The 20,635-nt window shown below is 37.9% G+C and overlaps 1 protein-coding gene across 1 annotated transcript in view; it reads left to right on the forward strand.

Annotated features, from left to right (window-relative positions):
• Window positions 1-20,635, forward strand: part of RIT2 (Ras like without CAAX 2) — a 186,367-nt gene that overhangs the window by 93,392 nt on the left and 72,340 nt on the right. Inside the window, exon 5 of the mRNA XM_017733671.1 lies at window positions 2,979-3,170. Coding sequence (XP_017589160.1) covers window positions 2,979-3,170 — 192 coding nt within the window. The remainder of the gene's footprint in view (window positions 1-2,978; window positions 3,171-20,635) is intronic.

Here is a 20,635-nt window from a genome sequence, read left to right on the forward strand (position 1 = left end):
ATTACACTTATTGGTCATTATATTTATTCTTTCTCTTAGTATATGTTATTATGTTGAGATTCCTGGTGAACGGAGGAAAAATCCATTTCTTTTGAAATCAAAAGCTAGGTTTATATCTGTTTGACCTTGGAGTCCTTGACTTTGTACTGAGCAATCATGCCAAAGAGAAAAAAGCTGAGAAATGAATGTCAACATAAAAAAATTGGAATGGAAATGACTAGCTGAGTTAACAACAGAAAGCAAAGTCTATGTCCTCAATGCAGTTTGCTCAGAATACTTAATGCCTCTGAAAATGGATCACTGCAAACACGACACTAAAGTATTTTGTCTGTTTAGTCCAATAAATCAGCAGCAATAATGTGTCATGATAAAAAATTGCGCAGATAAATTAATTCATATCTTGAAAGTCTTAACTTTGCTCCGGTAGGAACCAGAGCGCGTAGGTAGATGATTCTGACTCAAGAGTGGCAGTCCCTAAAAGCTGAGAACTCTGTCCCTTTGGAATGATTCAGTGTGTGAAATTAGGAACCCAAGGTCTCCTGTCAGTCAGGGAAAGCCATTAAGCATCCCTGGGGAGTGATCCTGGGAGTACTGGTGCTGCAGAATGCCACTTACTGTGAGTAACTTAAACTGTGATATGTGACTTAATTCCTTCTTGGTTTGCCATAAGTGGCTATAAATGAGTGTACAAAGTTCTGAGCGCTTCCTAGAGGTGGATCACCTCACTTAAACAGAGCTCATTCTTTGTAAAAGGTTGCACAGAGTTGTCATACAGTGCGACAGTAGTTGATTTATGAAATTTCTAACTTGGGGAGACAGGTCGTCTGGGCTGGGTTTAGGTTCCATGCGCAAACACGTACTTTTAGCAAGCAGCTCCACTCAATTGTATAAATGCTTTAAAAATAAATTACAGGTGCAAAAAATAGATAATTAGATAACTAATGGTATAAATATTTCCCATCAGCAGAAACAGCCTGTAGTCCATTAACGGCATTGAATTGTTTACCACTTTTTACAAGGACAGCTTAGACAGTGGGCAGCGACTAAATTCAGATACCTAATCCACAAATTTAACTTCGCTGAAGGTTTCCATTGTCTGCTCAGCCTGAAGGAATCCTGGCCTAGTTCTGCTCCTCCTACAAAGGAGACTCCCCTACTAAACATGGTGTAGAACAGTTCTAAGGGACAGGTGCAAAGAGGAGAAAATCAGGGTCGCAAGGGTTGGGCACTCCAGTGAGATCTTTGTTCTGGTATAAAAGCCTGGGGTCTGAGGGCAGGTAACGGATTTGATGACTGTGTTTAGTCATTAACACTCCTTGCCCTCAGCTTGGAGACTTTGAATGTGATCTCTAGTTTTGTATGGCACCATTTATTAATCTAATTGCTATCTAATGTAAATGGCAGGAAAAGACCTGGGAACAGAGACACAGCTCTTGTCAGTGTCTTATCCAAACCATAGAGTGTGGAATCCTTTCTGTTTGATATCTTCAGTGTCCAGCTACCCTACTGCCTGGACATCCAGTTTCAAGAGGATGGGCTACGTTTTGACCTGATCCACTCTGCCTTGTAGCCTGGTAGTTAATAAACCCTCCTGGGGTGCTACTGGTAATAATTTAGAGATTTTCAAATTCTGAGTAAGTCTCAAAGCAGAATTCTACTCTCAAATTACCTATTAGTTTGCCATTTTGAAGCTTAGTTGGGTGAACTTTTTCCTGCAGCAGGTGAAATGTTTTGAATGATGTATAAAGACCTTGGGTAAAAGATGCATCATAAATAAGTGATTATGGTCAACATGAAAGTCTATTCACAGGAGGTAATGTCAATCAACATGAGCAACTATTGAGAGAGATTTGACTGAGACTTTAAAAAGAGCATAAGAAATTCATTTCCTTTCAATTTTCAGCAAGGGCTGAGGATATATGTATGTAAACTAAACTGTTTTAAAATACCCTAGCCTAAATTCCCAATAGAGTAAAAAATACAGGATTTGATGCTGCATCCTGCTGCTCATAGAAATGGTCCAATGTTGATCTGTGTATTCCTTTTTTATCAGACCTTCCTGCATCTTAACATCTCTGGAGAACTGATTCTGTCAGGAGGATTCTGATCCTGACCGACTGTTGCCATGGTATTGGGTTATTCTGGGCTGTGATCAAGAAAAGCAAACAAACTTGAGAAAGAAGCTGGCTTTAAAACATATTCTCAAGACACAGTGCCTGAGACTAGGTTTTGAAAACTAAATCTTCAATTTTTTGTACAATGTGGCAGTTATTAAATGCTTCTGAAAAAAAATTAGTAACAAGAAGCATTGCTGTGATAATAAATGCATATATAAAAAGGGAGAAATGGAGGAGAAAATCAGGCCAATTCTAGCACTGTTTGAAATTGTTCATTCTCATGTAATGGCATTATCCCCCGGTGAACTGAAACCCCCATCTTTTTTGAGACCCTTTAAAAAGTAGAAGTTTTTGCAGATTGGATTCCCGTTTTGCTAGGTACTATTCCAAAGCTGGTGGGAATCAATGAATGTCTTTTTGATATTACTGAGCTTTTGAATTGAGTGCATAATAAGTAATTTGTACCTGTCTCCGATCCCTAGGTAGTAATATAGCTTCTTTTACACCTCTTAATATTCTTTCAATTGCAATTCATCTGTTTGTACTGGCAGCACTGCTGAAGCTTCTGGTAATACATGAGACAGTATTTTCTGTATGCAGGGACTTGCATAATAAGTTCATATTCTAAGAGGACAGAGCTCCCTTGATCGGAAAAGAAAAAAAAACATCCTAAGAGAAATCCTTATTATTGGGGTTGATGACCCCAGTAGGATGCACAAATTTCAGCAAGCAGTGTTTACAAGGGTAAAACAAGAAATGTGAATCTATATAGGGAATCAGGGAAGTTTTCTGCAAGTTTGTTATTTACTGATGGATAATTTTGTTTGCCAAATTACTGAGAGTGTTCTTCCTGTTCTGCAGGCAGAATTCACTGCCATGAGGGACCAGTATATGCGAGGTGGAGAAGGCTTCATTATCTGCTATTCCATCACAGACCGCCAATCCTTTCAAGAAGCAGCTGAGTTTAAAGAACTCATTTATCGTGTCCGGCACACCTATGACATCCCCGTGGTGCTGGTGGGAAACAAAATAGACCTTGAGGAGTTCAGGCAGGTAAGCGACTCCTCCACTGTTTTTGGCTTGGTTTTTCTTGGCTGCCTCAGGGGTTTCTGCAGCATATGTTGTACCATGCTACCAAGAATTATTAGCACAAGAAGATGTTTAATCAAAGAGCAACAAACTTGTAATAAATTAAGGTCTTTGCAGTTCTTTTCATTCATATGTTGTGGAACTTGAAGTAACCTTGGCAAATCACATCCAAACTTTCTGGTTTTACTTGAAAAACTTTGACTACTGTTGTCAGAAGATTTACATATATATTCATATATATGTATTCAACATAGAAAAAGATTCAATCAGGATCTTTGTGGAAAAAAACTTGGGTTCCTTTGATGTTTCCAGACATTAAACAGAGGTTTCTTTTTTTTCCCCCAAACATACTAGATTTGATTAAAGATTTTTCAAACTCAGACATTAAAAAAAAAAAGTGAAAATAAAGAAACACATATGAGATCACATTTGCCTGAAGATCCAGTGACTATGTTGTTAGAGGGTTCGGTAAAATGGCAACATTTTGAGAATTGAAGACTTGAATTCACTTTGATTTTTATACAAGATTTCAGCTACCACCACCCATAGAGCAGCAGATTTTTTTGACTACAAGGCCAATAACTGTGGCTGTCTCAATGTCTTTAATAATCTTTGCTCACTCTTTTCATTTTGCTCCCTCTCTACTTCTTCCTTACTCTTTATACTGGTGAGTTAGAGAGAGATCAGATTAGAATGGCTTGGCTGTGACCTGGTACTGAATGGAAAATATGCCTAATCTTAAGCAGAGGCTTGAAACAAGAAGGAAAAAGAAAAAAATATTATCCTATATGGAAATTTTAAGATGCCTCTGATACAACTATGACTGCTTACAAATGCCTGACTTCTGTGCAGACATATGTAACACTTAAATAAAATGGTGGGTTTTTTGGTTCATTAGCATCTGTGCTCACACAATCCTATATACTCTTCTCCACTTATCCTGTCACTCTTCTCCCCATTTCTTTGTCTTCTTTGTTCTACCTGAAGAAAATCCAAGACAGTATTGAGCCTGAAATTAGTCTTAAAGATCTGATTATGTACATTTAAAACTTCACATGTGTTTTCCAGATCATTGGCTTCCTCCCTAAATCAGGATGTGACAAAACCCTGATGGTGACAATCCAGCTGCAGTTTAACAGGCATCTTGAGCCTCAAACAGCAGTGCCATGTGCTTATACACCAGAGGGGAGGGATATGTGTTTGGGGAAGGAAGTGGATTCAGTGGTTTTGCTGAGAGAACAGGACATTGCACTTGACCCCAAAGCAGGATACAATTGATTACCTGCAGTTACCTATAGATGAGGTGTCAGGAGTGTTTTATTTCCTAATTGGTACAAAGACACTCTTGCACTCATCTTTGGCACTATCTCTTTCTGATCTTACTTTTTGTTCAGCTTTTATATTTTAATCACTGTCAACATACATAAAAACATATGCCTGATTTAAATACTTTTACATTCTCAACGATCTTGTCTGGTGTCACAAACAGGAAAATTACTGTGCATGAATGCCTGGATTGGATTTCCCTGACAACATTCAAGATTAAGAGGCATGGGGAGGGATTGGGGAATAATATTTGAAATTATGCCCGTGAGATGTGATAGACACACTAAAAACTGTTCTATAAGGTCCCCACTGATGATCCTGCCCTAATGTGTAAACAAGGAAAGTCCAAATTGTAGTTCTGCATTTTGAAAAGTTTTCAATGAAACAGGATTTAGATCTTCAAAATGTTTTCTTCCATATGCCTTCTACAAATGCCAATGTTTGGCAATGTTAGAAGGGTTTTCTCAAATATTCTGCAATCCAGATCTTGACCCTTAAGTCAAAGACTAGTAAGGTAATGCAAAGCAGTTCTGCTCCTTTAAATAAAGCATTTGAATATGACTTTGTGCCCATAAACAAGTAGTATGAACCAACTGTAGAGCAAAGCAATTTATTCTGAAGTCCATATTTTGGGATATTCTTTTTAAATCTAGACTATGTCTACCCCATGGCTGTTGTCAGCATAACTAGTTGGTGCTAGAGTATATAAATTGTCCTCCTGGAGTGTATCTTCACCTAAGTTTAATCCATTTTAGATTGTGTTTTCATATACCACTCCACAATTCAAAGCAAATCACGGTTAAGTGGGGGTGATGAGCAGATACTTCTCAGAGTACCTTCCTGACCTAAACTGAAGCCCCAGCCTGTGGGAGGACACTTCTGTGCCCAGCTTTAAGCACATATGAAACCTCAGTGTTTCATTTTCTCAGGACTGGGACATGAGGCTGTGCTGTATGTTTAACAAACACTGAAACAAGTTTTGTCTATGCTCGCTTGTAAGGTTAAGCAATATCTAACTGGATGAGGTCTGGGAAGGTAGATTGAAAAGGATCTTTTCAAGGTCATGCACTGTGGTTACAGCTTCATTAAAAGCATTTGGATGGCTGAGAGTGACAGCAGACTAACTGTGGAGTGACAGGCAGCAATGAGCTGGTGATGAAGGGCATTAACATATCAATGAACAAACAGGGAGGTATACAAGCACACCAAATTCAAACAGCTGAAAAATAGTAGGTGTCAGAATGCAATCAGCCAGATTGGAATTTGACCAGGGCACCAGGGCTAATATTGTGGATTTGTTTAATGACATTTTTCTCCTATGAATTTCATTAAAACAACTGTAATGTTATTCATGTTATTTCAAGACACAACATTAAGTTCAACATTCCTGGGCATCATTTCCATTTAATGACAATTCTGCAACAATCAGACAGGCCATAGTGGTTTGGCCAGACAAAGCTTTTGTTTGAAATGTGAATCCCAACACAGTACAGATAATGATGTATGCTGCTTTCCTCAAATCTATCAACAGGACTACAAGAACAAAACTAATCTGCAATTAAAATTGTTTCTTAACAGGAAACACTGCCGAGAAACAAAAACAACAAGCTTATTATTTTTAAATGATATTTTTATTTTATGATGGCTTCAGTGAAATTATAGTCTTTATATATGGCTGTGATTTTTAATGTCCTAAGAAATGGGTTTGTCTGTATTCCTTCTTAAACCAAGTTTTAGTTACATTCACCAGCCCAAAGAATAAACACTTTCAATTTTCTCTGAACAACATGGGGGAAAAACTGGGGGGAAAAACAAAGTAAATCATTATCTTGATGTATATGTGGTGGCAAGGCGCCCTCCATCCCCCAGTGAACAGGCATGAATGGTTAAGGCATTCACAGAATCATGGAATGGTTTGTACTGGAAGGGACTTTAAAGCTCGTCTCATTCTAACCCCCCTGCCATGGGCAGGGATGCCTTGCACTGGACTGGGTTGCTCCAAGTCCCATCCAGCCTGGTCTGGAACATTTATCTATTTCCATTCCCTAATTTTTTCAGCCATTGCTCTAAGAAATATTTAAGTATTATGTGCATTATATTCCATAGCTGTTAGACAGAAAAATACAGAACTAACTGTTTGATTAGGTAACATTTTAATTCCAGTGTTTTCAAACAACAAAGTCATTAGATCAGTAAATGTATGCTTGTATGTTTTTAATTATCATCAGATTTTCAGAAACGTGTAGGACCAGCTGTTTGAAAATGCTGATCCTTTCACTTTAGGTGTCACTTTATTCCAGATGAACACCTGGTTCTTACTGTTCAAAACATGTATAACAGATAAATATCTAATTAGAACATATTCATCTTCAAAAAAATACATTAAAGCTATTCAAGCTCATGTCATACTAATGCTAAATTGCAGCTTTATATAAAAATATTTAATAGTTAGGACCTGTGACATTACTAAAAGGTTGCTTAGAAAATATACAAAAGTGTTACCTATGGGTCATTGCAAAATATTAATTACATTGAGCAGTTCAGAGGGGAACTAACTACTCAAGCTCCTTTGAATAACGTGCTGTTAACTCTGAGCTATAAAATATTCTTTCTAGAAGCTTTTTCAAACTTTAATGTGGATGTTAGAACCTCTCTGGAAATTCTAGCCACACAGAAATATAACAGCCTTCACGGAGCAGTTTTTCTTGTATGCTTTTTTCTGACCCCAGAGGAATCACCTATGGGCTCAGCTGAGTCCATGGATAATATGTGGATATCCATTTAGTCCAAAGTTAGGAGGGAAGCTCATGTTTCTTCCAGCTCCTGGTCTCTCTGGGAAGCTTGTCATCAAAGCTGTTAGTTTTGCCAGTACAGTCTTGCTCCTGAAAAGAATTATGCAACTGTTTACCCTTCCACCCATGAGTTGTCTTACCGGCTTCAAGCAAAAATCTGACAGTAGCAGTGCCTTTGAAAGCATTTTCCTCTACAGCCTTCTCATTTAGTAGGGGGGGAAAAAAAATCAGCATGAAATCTGCCTTTTTCTTCCAGAACTGTAATGATAGAACAAGGGGGAATGTAGGGGGAATGTGTTCGAGCTGAAAGTGAGTAGGTTTAGATCAGATGTTAGGGAGAAATTCTTCACTGTGAGGGTGGTGAAGCCCTGCACAGGTTGCCCAGAGAAGCTGTGGTTCCCTTGCCCCTGCAAGTGTCCAGGGCCAGGCTGGACAGGGCTCAGAGGAGCCTGGTCTAGTGGAAGATGTCCCTGCCCATGGCAGGGGGTGGAACGTGGTGGTTTTTAAAGTCCCTTCCAACCTAAGCCATTCTGTGGTTCTGTGATTCTATCATTTAACATGGAACAATAGATTACTCGGAGTGTAAATGTATTACAGATGTGTCATTGTCTTTTTTTCCTAAGGCTTTATTATATCATAAAATAATTCTTAAACCAGGATCACAGTAAGTTTTCATGATCATAACCAGCTGAATAATCTCACCTCAGTGAGGTTTTACTCTGGATTTTGCACAAGATAAGCTGACTGGTTATCAGACAATGCGAGTATCAACTTTTAAATTTGTCATTTTGACAGTTGCTCTATTTTCATGCTTCTCAAACCTTGAAATATCTGAGTCTGAGACAGATAAAGTTTTTTTGTTTTGTTTTGCTTTGCTTTGTTTTGTTTAGCTTTATTTTTTTAAAAAAAACCCTTGTTTTGGTTTGGTTTCTTTTGTGTGAGTAACTGTTTGGTATCTATATCAAAAATTGTCAGTCTGTACCTTCTGGTGCCTGGTTGAGACACTGATAATACTTCAAGAATATGATATTATATTTTACTTTTGTTTTTATTTTTCTCTGCATAACTATGAAGCACTGTTTACTAGATGCTCTCTTACTCCTATTATGAATCATGAAACTGCAGTATTATGAATTTCTTACCTTAGCATCAGGCTGAATTCTGTTGCTTTTGGGATTAAAACTGTTTTGAAATGTGTAACTCTACTTTAAAACCAGCAGTTCCATTTCCTCTTGAAAACATTGAGGTAGAAGAGTCTGTACTGAAGGAAGACTCTTGTTTCCCATTATTCAGACCAGTGTCCTACACAAAGAATAAAAGGCTTCAATTCTCCTTTTTAAGTGCAAGTCAACGTAGATGCATTTTTTGCTGCTTATTGACAAAGAAAAGTGTACATTTGTGCTAATTGCAGACGTTGTAAATGGTGAGATTAAATGACTTGGCCAGAGTCTCTATAAAATCCAGGCAGAAAACTAGGATTTATCACATGTCATAGAAGTGTCTCATAAAATGAGATGTATCTGCCGGGGAAGAAGTCCGTCTTGCTGCTGACAGCAGAGGGAGGCTCAGACAGCCACCTTCTTTGCCTTTTTACAGTGGTGCTGGGGAGAGATGGAAACTTACAAAATTGCTTCTGACATTTTAAGTTAAGAATCAAAACTTACTGATTCATTCTGTTATTGCTGCTGCTAACTACAGACTGTACTTCTGAACCTTGCACTCATATTTCCTTCGGTTTTCGAACAAACAAAATCCTAGACAACAACTACAAAATCATAACAGAAATTTGATCAAAAAAATCCAGAGGAGAATACGGCACAGAAGAGCAAATTCTTCAAAACTATGTCGTGTCCAGAAAAGGGGAGCTGGGGAAGGGTCTGGCGCTAAAGTCTGATGAACAGCAGCTTAAGGAGCTGGGAAAGGGGCTCAGCCTGGAGAAAAGGAGGCTCAGGGGGGACCTTGTGGCTCTGCACAACTCACTGACAGGAGGGGCAGTGAGGGGGGCTCGGGCTCTGCTCCCAGGGAACAGGGACCAGGAGGAGAGGGAACAGCCTCAAGCTGTGCCAGGGGAGGGTCAGGTGGGACACCAGGGAAACATTTCTTGATGGCAAAGGCTGTCCAGACCTGGCACAGATGCTCAGGGAAGTGGTGGATTCCCCATCCCTGAAGGGATTTAAAAGCCATGTGGATGTGGTGCTTGAGGACACGGGTTAGTGGTGGCCTTGGCAGTGCTGGGAGAAAGGTTGGACTCAATGGCCTTAGAGGGCTTTTTCAACCTCAGTGATTCTAGGGGTCTATTTATTTGAATTTTTTATTGAATTTTTAGATTAATTCTTTCATCCATTTTGATTCCATCTTGATTGTTCATTTTCCATGGATATTCACGTAGTTCCATTTTCCATCAGTGCCTGACGAAAATGAATTACATTTGTAAGGAGCAGCCGTCATCACCCACTTGCCTACATATTGCCGTCCCACATGATATCACATCATATTCTTTGTTTGATCTTCAAAATCTGAACAATGTAAGCCATTTTTGCTGTTTCGGTGGAGTTATGACAGTTGTCTGAATATTTGGAATTAAAATTACTGAAGTTGTCATGATGTTTTATTATCTTAGGAAACTGTCAGACCTTTGAATAATCACTTTCTTGCATTATCAAAATGCATATCTGGATTCTGTCATGTTCTTCTATGACTCTAACTTCTATTTACTTTTAATTGATTTTGATTTTTCAACATTTCTTTCCCACTGGCCATTGTCCTAAGAAGTCTTTCTCATATAGTTTTCAAAAAAGAATCTTTATAACATTTTCCCTCCCACCAAAGAAAGAAAGAAAGGAAGAAGGAAAAAGAAAAAAAAAAAAAAAAGGGTGTGTATTTTTCCATGCCAGTGCAATTGTAGAATTAAATTTGGCAGCTGTAGTGTTTTGGAAGGAAATTCTATCATTATCAACTTAACATTCATTAGCAAATATTCATTTAAACATAGTTTACCTCCTTGTCATTACAATGCTTTCATGTTTCCACAACCTCACCCAAACCACAGCCTCTTATTACACAGGTTGCATTAAATGCCATCAAACACACAGACAATTGCAATGAAATTGTTGACTCATTTCTCAGTTTATAATTGTGTTAACCTCTAGTGAACCACCCAGTAGGTCCTGTGATTCCTTTAACATGGAACAGAAGACTAAGATGAAGATAACAAGTTGCTCTGTAGGAGAAGAAACAACAGCAAAACAATAGCTGCACTGCAGATAATAAAATGTTTATAATGTAAAACCTGGATATTCAGAGATAAAAACAAAGACAGCTAATTTCTTGTAGCTGAAGCAGGACAAAGCAGGACGCATAGCCAGGGGAGGGTGTTGCAAAGTCTCTTCACTGCTAGGGTTATTAAACAGCAGCACAGTTTATATTGTTTTGAAAGGCTCCCAGTACTTCTTATCTCTACCTGCTTTAACTTCACCTTCCACCTCAGAGATTTTTGTCCACCCCAGGCACTGGATCCTGACTTGGCATGACTGTGTGTGACTTCAGTGGGAGAACACCTCGGAGGAGATGTGTGAAGGTACAGAGAGGCCCTTTCACCACTTGCCTTATTGATAGAGGATGCTTCTCAACATGAACTTGGGCTGAGATTTGTCAGCTTGTCCTGAAAATTAGCACAGATCGACTCTTGTGAAGGTTTTCACATGACAGTCATGCCACAGGATCTTTCTTTGTAATTAAAGCAAGCAAGTCGTGTTGTAAAACTTGCACACAAAACTGCATTGTTGCAGGAGTGTAGGGCTTGTTTGCAAGCAAGTTCGGGGTGCTGCAGCTTTCCTCAGAATCTCTCAGAGGGAAAGATTTTGGCTACACAGTGACCACACAGAGAGGCAGAACTTGCAAGTGAAACAACAGTGGCATCATTTGTTGGGTGACTAGTGCTTAGCCAGCAGCCTGTGATGGATATTTGTTGTGGTTTAACTCCAGCCATCAGCTAAGCACCATGCGGCCACTCACTCATTCCCCTCTGTTCCTGGTGGGGAGGAAAATTTAAAAGAAAAAAAAACAACAAAAAAACCCACTTTAATAATTGAAACAAAATTAAGTATAAGATAATAATGATATTAATGGTAAAAATTATGAAAGGAGAGGGAGGAACAAGCCCAAGAGAAACAAGTGATGTTCACCACCCTCTGACCGATGTCCAATGTGTCCCCAAACAGAAAGAGGCAGCTCCTGGCCAACTGCCTCCAGTTTATGTCCTGGGCATGACATCCTACGGCATGGAGTATCCCTTTGGCCAGCTGATGTCAGCTCTCCTGGCCATGCTTTCCCCTGGGTTTTTTCATGGGCAGAGCATGGGACACTGAAAAGTCCTTGACTGGAGTGAGCACTGCTGAGAACAACTAAAATTTCTCTGTGTTATCAACTTTATTCTCATTCTTGCAAAGTAGCATATTAACACAGGCAGCCATATCTACTGAGTGTGTTTTTGATGCAAAAATGTGAATTTCTTGTAACCAGGATAGCTTTCTATGTGTTTTTGCAGTAGGAGGTCAAACTACTTGAAAGTAGAAACTTTGTGAGAATTTAATTACAGCTCATTATGGTGTTATTAATAATAAGAGTATGACCTACCATTTAAAGAAAAGAAGATTAATCAGTTTAATCATCTTTGGTTTTTTAAGATTTGCTTGTATTCCAGTCTTAATTACTCACTTTTTTTTTCCCAGATGAATTAGGAAGTTAGATTTGTTTTTAATTATATCTGACTACTTGCTTAAGAATAGCAACACTAGCTTCACACACTGTGACATTGTTTAAGTTGTGCAGTCATGACAATAAAAGAAAAAAAAATGCTCAAAAATCTCTTACCCCCCCAAAAAATGAGCCCAAAAAAGTAAATGAAGGGGAAAACATGTATTAATATCTCATCCATGGTGTCCAAATTTTACCATCTAAAATCTATGAAAAATGGCAGCTTCAAAACCTCTGAGTAAATTTTTTGATATAGCACAGTTATTTCAAGAAGATCCAGGAAATCACCTCTTATAAAATGACATTAAAACACATGATGGCACTTGAAACTAAAGATGATAAATGTCTACAAAATATCAAAATTTGAGTTTCAGTGTTAGTCACTCACATTACTAATTACATAGTTTTTCTGACCAGAATCCCCATCTGGGAGTTAGGGTATGGTGTGTTGTTTATTTGAAATTAATCTGTATTGGGTTTGATACAGCTTAGTATATTCATCCACCTTTTCCTGATGATTGTTGTCTCTAAAAGAAGAAAAGGATAGTCTTCCCTTCTGCAGTTACTGTATTTATTTCCTCTGTCACTCAGGAAAAGTTCTTTCTCTCTGTTTCCATCTTTGTCATTATTACCACCTACTACAATTAAAAAATGCTAATAAGGAGAAAAATTATATCTCTTACCAATTTTTTTAAGTCATCTGGTACAAGGACTGACCCAAATATGCAGGGTTTTGTGTGTGCTTGTGTCTGTTTGGATGTTTTAATACTGTAATCTATGACCAACATTGTGCTCAATACAGGATATTCATCAGCACCACGGGCCACTTTGGGTATTCCTGTCATATATAATAAGCCATTGAAATTTTGAATTCACTTTACATTTTCTCTGAGGTGGTGGGAAATAGATTGTCTTTACACTTAATGATGATTTTCATTAGCAAAACCATGGGATAATTCTTTCATTGTTTTCCCAGCTGTGACTAGAATAATATTTAAGCAAAAAAAAAGTAAAATTTACCTTGATTTTCTAGATTCCACTAATTTCCACAGCTTACAATTTCTTGGATTTTGAAACCCAAGGAAGCATGAGTTAGTTGTTTTGCTGGGTTTGCCCCCCAAGCCTGCCCCAAAATCTGAGTGATATGCCAGATGTGCTTAGTCCGGGGCTACTTAAACTACAGACCAAACCCAGTGGCCTTCCTATCACTGTTTGAAACCTTCCTAGCAACTGATTCGAACCCCACACCATCTACTGTCACCAAATCCTGGCATGTTTTCTGCTGAAGACAAGCACCAGGATTGTGCTGGGTGCAGGTTCACTTCAATGTGAACTGATTCAGGAATATGGGTGTCAGGTGGCATTCCTCTGATCTCTTTTGCTCTCTTTCTCAACATACTGTATGAAGAAAATTGTGTGGATTTTCTCCATTTCATTAAAAATAGAGATTTTTTTCCCTGAATTTTTATTAATAGGTTATTTTTTTATGGGTTGGGAGGAGATTGCAGGTGTTTGTGTGTTTTGTGTAGTCGGAGAAGGAGGTGGAAGAGGAGGAGGGTGAAAGAGAGAGTAGAGATGATCTATGCTTTCCTTGGATTGAAATATGCTCTGAGAACTGGCCAGACCTGTGGCCTCTGACTTGAACTGGGATGCAGACCTGTGTAGCTCATTTCCCAGTGCAACCCACTGAAGAAATGCTGCTCATGGAGAAGTTGTATTCCCTTTTAACCCCATTTTCTTTCCCATCTGAAGTGAATGAGATGATTTCACCGATGATTGCCTGTGACTACAAGATGACTGGTGATGGCAGGTAACCTTTTCAAGATTATAATGCTCTCAAAACCAGGAGGGGGTTAGAACTTGAGAGTAGTTTGGTTTGATTTTGAGGATCTGCAATTATGAGAATCCCTGAGATCTGCCACGAAAAAAACAAGCAAGCAAACAAAAAAAAAAAGAAGCACCCACCTAAACACACACAAACAAAAACCAAAACCAAACCAAACAAAATAAAAAACTGAAACCAAAACCAAACCAAAAGAAAAAAAAAAACAGCCCAACTCAAAAAAAAAAAAAAAAGAAACCAACAAAAAAGCAAAACCAAAACAAACAAACAAATGAATGGTAGAGTTAAAGAGATCATGGATGGGTCAACAACACTTGGTAATCAGTGAGACTGATGCCTGAAAGTCATTTGGGAAACATCAGGAAGCACCTGAGACATAGTGGTATCTGCAAGGACTTAATTCTTTAGTCCCTGAGTAAGTGTAATATAAGAATTTTAAATGTCTTAGTGTTAATATCTTTCTGTATTTTGAGACAGAGACTATTTCACTGTCTGATGTCTTTACTCTTGCTAGGGCTTTAACCTTATTTGATAAATATTTGTGAAGAGAAAGAAGTCGGTTGTGGGAAGGGTTCATAGGCAGCAGTTCATTCCTTAATTACTGCTTTTCCTTGTTTAAAGCATACACCCCAATCCTTTGTTTTATGAGGAGGGAACTAGTACCAGATAATTTTGGGTAAGGATAATTCCTAGATGAAAAAGTGTCCATCAAATTTGTTAAATTTCTGGGAAGAGATTTGTTGTGTTCAGTGTTACTTTGTTCTTCAGTCCCTGTGGAATCTTGATCACGAAGACATGGCTAGATGGGACAAAGGTAAAAGTGCCTTTTTACTCTGTTCTGGAAATCTTTCCTGACATTCTGATTAAGAGGAGTGAAGAAATTAACGTTAATAATAACTTAAATTTTCTTTATGCCAAAATATGTCTAAGGCACAATTAATTTTTCAGAACTTGCTGGAGAATCTCCCACTGTTTGTACCATTGTTCTGTGAACTGAAAGAGTGACATACTTTCCACTGTTGTCAACCTATCAGCTTTTATTTCACTTAAATTTAACTCACACTCGCACAAAATGCTGCTTTTACTAATTTTGAAGCCCTACCATATAAAAAAGTACTTTTATATTTGTCCTGATTGCCTGACATTTTCAATATGGAACGTCTGTAAAAGAGAAATTGCTTTTTATGGAGCTCAGGTAAAAAGGCCATGAGGGAAACTGAAGATAATTAATGAAAAAAACACCCTCATAAAAGACGGTAGAATAGTTCCAATGGGAATTTTTTTTCATTCTTCTTGTGCAGTAAAGTTAAAGGCTTGTTGTTATGCCAAAATTACACAGTAGTGCAGAAATCTTTATTTTTATAATCAGCAAATTCCTTAGCCTTGTGACTAGAAAGTCTTCTATTCTACATAAGTGTGTTTCACTAAAGCAACATAGGATCAGAATGGCTGTTTTTCTTCAAAAATTAAAATTATAAAGAAACAGAAAATTTTCATAGTATTGAAATCTCTGGCAGAAAATACTTCTGTAAAAAAAAATATATATATTTAAAAAGAAAATTAACACAATGCAGTAATGAAAAAAAATTCCATGCTACCTGAAATTAAGTAATGAGCTGTTACTCAGAAGCCCCATAAGGACATTATCCACTTAAATGTATTAAGCCTTCATCTTGTTCAATGCATGGTTTAATTTGTCTAGATAGTGATAAAAAATAGTTAATCTAGGAAATCTCCTCTTTTCTATGGCAATGGAAGCATCAACAGTGCCTATATTATATTCTTTTTCCTCCTGTGTATGATTCTCATTGAAACTCTATGGTCTGAACAAAATCAGACGTTAATGTTCTGCCTTTACCTGCCTCAATATCTGTGGTTTTATCTTGATAAATAATGCTCCTCTATGACAGAACTTTGTGGTATTTTATTCTGAACAATCACAGGAAAGACAGAGAATGCTGAAGTGACTTTGAATGACAGAAATGTGGGTACGTAATACTAAAAAATTGTCTTATGACATTTAGTTCATTATTTATATGAGGGTGGGAGCGTTTGGTATAGAAGATGTGCAGTCAGAACACAGGCTTCCCAAAATTTGGAATTAGGACTTTAGGTTTGATGGTTCTTTAGTAGGCTGTCTAAATTCAATACTTGGGCCTCTTACAAAAATGCTAGAAAGGAGAGGTTTATGAACTAACTGATAATATGTGTGGCAACAAATCATCAGGAACAGATGGTATTCACCCAAGAGCTCCAAAAGGGTTCAAGTATAAAATTGCTGAACTAGTAACTGTGCTTAAAATGGAATCAGCAAGAGGGAAATGGAAGATGGCACGTGCAGAACAGTCCAGGGAGCTGCAGACCAGTAAATCTGAGTTCTACTGAGCAAATTGGTATCTACTAAGGAAAGAATAGGAATGGCAAATGTATGGATAAATGTGTATAAATAGGAATAACAAATATGTGAATAAATAACATTTTACAGGCAAAAGTCATCACGGCTTCAGAGAGATTGCTTGTGCCTAACCAATTAAGTCAACAAACATACAAGGAACATAAGTTAGGGCCATAAGTTCCTTAAATTTCCAAAGCGTTTTATGTGAATAACAAAAGCAAAATTGAAGGAAGATATGTTACATGTTAGTAAGTGTCAAAAAGGAGAACTAGCAAAGGTAGAAATAAATGGTGAAAAATGAACATGATTACCTTTGTAAGTCCAGGTAGATATAGATATTCCTCTTTGAAATAGATCCATCAATATCTGGTCAATAAGGTGATAGACTTTCTATTTAACTATTTTGGTAAGTATTTATTTTGGGTGGTAAAAATGACAGTTGAACACGATGATGTTCAAGATAAATTCTCAATATATTTCGAGGTTTAAGATTAATTCTGAATATTTTTAATAAAAAGAGTATATTTTCTTCCTAACAATACAATATTTGGGCTGAATTAATTGATTAATCAGATTATATGTTAGAAAAATGAAAATGCTTTAATACAGAGTGCATAACTAAACTATGGAATTCTTTGCTGTAGGAATTGCAAATATAAAAGTTTTTTTATGGGTTAAAGAAGTAATTTAACCAGATTTGCAAGGAGTTTCAAAGGAAAACATGACATTTCTAACTCAGGAAGTGCCTGAGCCTTAGATTCCCCAAAGGTGCAAGGAGATAGCAGTAGCACTCTCTATGTTTCATCTACTTTCATGTCCTGTCCCTGAGCAAGTGGCTGCTGTTGATGATAGCATGGAGGGACAAGACAGAGCTGTGGTCTAATTTATTCAGAGTCACTGCTGTTCTGCTATAACACATATATAAAATGAACCATAACAACTGAATTTGAGAGGCCAAACACACAGAAGTCTCATGAAAACATTCATTTACCTAAGTATTTACATTTCCATGCACTCATATATTATACATTAATGTGTACAGCGGTAGTAACACATTGTTAATTTAGAGTAATCACTGTAGTTATATTATGATTGTATGATTATTATATAATCATTTATATTATATGATAATTACTGCTAATGTAGGTTTCCACTGGGATTCTTTGTGTTCTCTTCCTTGTCTCTTTTTCTGAGGTACTCTATTTTCCGAGCAAATGTTAGCTTGAAGCAGATGTTCAGTCTGCACTATAAAACAGTCCAGAGCCATGGTCCCAAGAGTTCTTTCTTTTCAAAAGTCTATGAATCTTTTAATACTCTTCCATCTTATCTTTAGGTTCAGGGAGATTGTTAGCAGTAGTCATATTTACTAGAATAATTTTTGGCAAGGAATTCAAAAAATCATTAGATAACAAAGCAAATTCAATTAAAACTAAAGGTTTCCAGAAACCTTTCTTGCATGTGTAGTGGTGTTCTCTAATTTAAAGTACATTTAAAATATACGCATAACACAAGAATCAGGAACGGTGTTAGAGACAACCCAGGAACCGTGACTTCTACTCATCAGATCAAACATCAGATAATGTTGTCTCCCTCATTAATGATTATATGCATTGTCTCATTTCACAGCAGAAAATACCAGGTAGTAAAGGGTGGAGAGATTCACTGGTGCAAGCTCTGAAGCCTAAGGCTGACATTGCCTTTCAAAGCAATTTTGGCTATGAGTGCTTAAAAACAGATGTCAGGCTGGGGAAAAAACTGATCAGCAGTGCCAGTAATTTGATGTCCTCAATGCTTCACTAGCTGGATGATTTTCCATCCTGGACTACTGGCCCATTAAACCTGTCTTTTATTACATAGTCATAAAGCTGAATGACAGAAAATACATAATTAAGACTAGTCAAATAGAAGGCAAAGGATCTACATTGATCCTATTTGTCTGAGACAGTGAGGGACAAATTAGAATCTAAGGGCTAATATAGAGGAACATTAAAATGTTTACTTTCTGTAACGCAGACTTGAGATCTTTACAGCTATGTGGGGAAAATTCTAGGTGCATAGACAGAGCTATTATGCCAGTTATCTGAAATTCTGGAAATAAAAAAATCAAACATATTTCCTAAGGTCTTTGTGTTACATTAATATTTCTCGCAAGATGAGGAGTCTGGATAAGACCTTTTTCAGTGTGATGGGCAGTAGAATCAAAGGCACCCTCAGAAATTTTGCTGATGACACCAAGCTGCATGGTACAGTCACATGCTGGAGGGAAGCAATGGATCCAGAGGGACCTGGACAGGATGGAGAGGTGGGACCATGTGAACCTCATGAAGTTCAGCAAGTACCAGGTCCATGTGCAGGTGGGTCAGGGCCATCCCAATCACAAGTGAAGGCCCTGCAGAGAATGGATGGAGAACAGACCTGGGGAGAAAGACTTGGGGTGTTGGTTGAGAAGCTCCACATGACCCAGCCATGTGTACTGGCAGCCCAGAAAGCCCCAGCTGTGTCTTGGACTGCATCAAAAGAAGTGTGGCCAGCAGGTCAAGGTGGGGAGAGATTCTGCCCCTCTTCTCCTCTCTGGTGAGACCCCACCTGCAGTGCTGCATCCAACTTTGGGGCTCCCAATGCAGGAAGGATACGGAGCTCTTGGAGTGAGTCCAGAGGAGGCCACAGAGATGCTTCCAGGGCAGGAGCACCTCTCCAATGGAGAGAGGCTGGGAGAGCTGGGGATGCTCAGCCCGGAGAGAAGGATCCAGAGAGGCTTTAGAGACCTTTCCACTGCATAAAGGGAATCACAGGGACTTTGGAGAGGGACTTTGGGCACAGGCCTGGAATGACAGGAAAAACGGGAATGGCTTTAAACTGAAAAAGGGGAAGTTCAGATTAGGTATTAGGAAGAAATTCTGCCCTGTGAGAGTGGTGAGGCCCTGGCACAGGTTGCCCAGAGAAGCTGTGGCTGCTCCATCCCTGGAAGTGTCAAAGACCAGGTTGAAAAGGGCTTGAAGCAACGTGGGATAGCAGAAAGTGTCCCTGAGCAGGGCAGGGGGCTGGAATGAGATGATTTTTACAGTCCCTGACTTCATCAAGGCAGAAATTATTCGACTTGTTTGCTACAACTTTGCTGCTCCTTCAGTCAGGAGGAATAAAGAAAAAGTCACCAGAACTGAAACTGCAGTATCATAATGGACATTGGATGTGGGCAAATTAAAGCTGCCAAATTAAGACTCAAATGTTTGATTGCCTTGGTGCTGAACTTTTGACTGCAGAGACACATTAGAGATGGCTGGCAATTGCCACTTCGTTCTCATTTCCCAAAACTGTAAACACCACCTCTGCATTCAATTGTTCAGGAAGAGTCTGTATGATTGTAGTCATTATCCTGGTGTAAAATGCTGCATCTGTAAAAGCAGACTACTTTTACTGAATAAATATTAATATTTCAGGCAAATCTGAGATGTTTGTTCTACGCTAACTGCCTCTTTCTTTATGCAGTTTGTTTTCCTAATATTTGCCATCTTGAAAACTTTTATCAGAAAAAAAGAAAATATATATATATGTGTATTACAGTATTTACTTGGTTTTTTAAATCCAGTATGAATTTCTAAAGTTGCTAGTCATACTAAATAATTTCAGGTATTCACAGGATGTATTGTCATGTATTATATTTTACCATAATGTACTATATCTCATTATTCTTTGCTCTAGATTCTTGAAGTAAAGGCTGGAACTGTTGATCAAGATTAATGACTTGTGCCTAAAAAAATCAGTTTAATCCAGTAACTTTGAATTTTAATAGCTTTTGAGTTTAATACAGCTGTTACCTCTGTTCTCCTTTACTCAGACATGTGGGTAGTGTGGCTTTTTCCATGACTCCATGACTGATCCACAGGTTTTTCTTCTGTGGCCTGCCTGCTAATCAATTTTAAGAATCAGTAAATATCTGTGCATGTTTCAGTGAAAAAGGTACACTTGAAGACCCTTCAGCAACAATAGGCCATTAATGTGGAGACTGATAAACCTAGCCTGTAATTTCAACTAACAGTTTCTACTTTCTTCCTTTCATTTCTTCAGTTAATTCTTTTTCTTTAAGCTTTGTCTTGTGTTTGCTTTACAGAAGCATCATTAAGGGGCAAAGCCAGGAAAAAAAATTAAATTATTTCTTTTTAATAGAAAAGGCGATTAATTTTTTGTGCTGAAGACAAAATAATATTTTAAAGATGATTAGGGGTGTATAAATAGTTTTAAATAAGAGAGATTAATGCAGTTTTGATAACCATTATAGGAAAATATTGCGGGCAAACTTCTAATACACTGGCATCACTGA

Source organism: Corvus brachyrhynchos, unplaced genomic scaffold (assembly GCF_000691975.1).
Source record: "Corvus brachyrhynchos isolate BGI_N302 unplaced genomic scaffold, ASM69197v1 scaffold625, whole genome shotgun sequence".
NCBI classification, from domain to species: Eukaryota; Metazoa; Chordata; class Aves; order Passeriformes; family Corvidae; genus Corvus; species Corvus brachyrhynchos.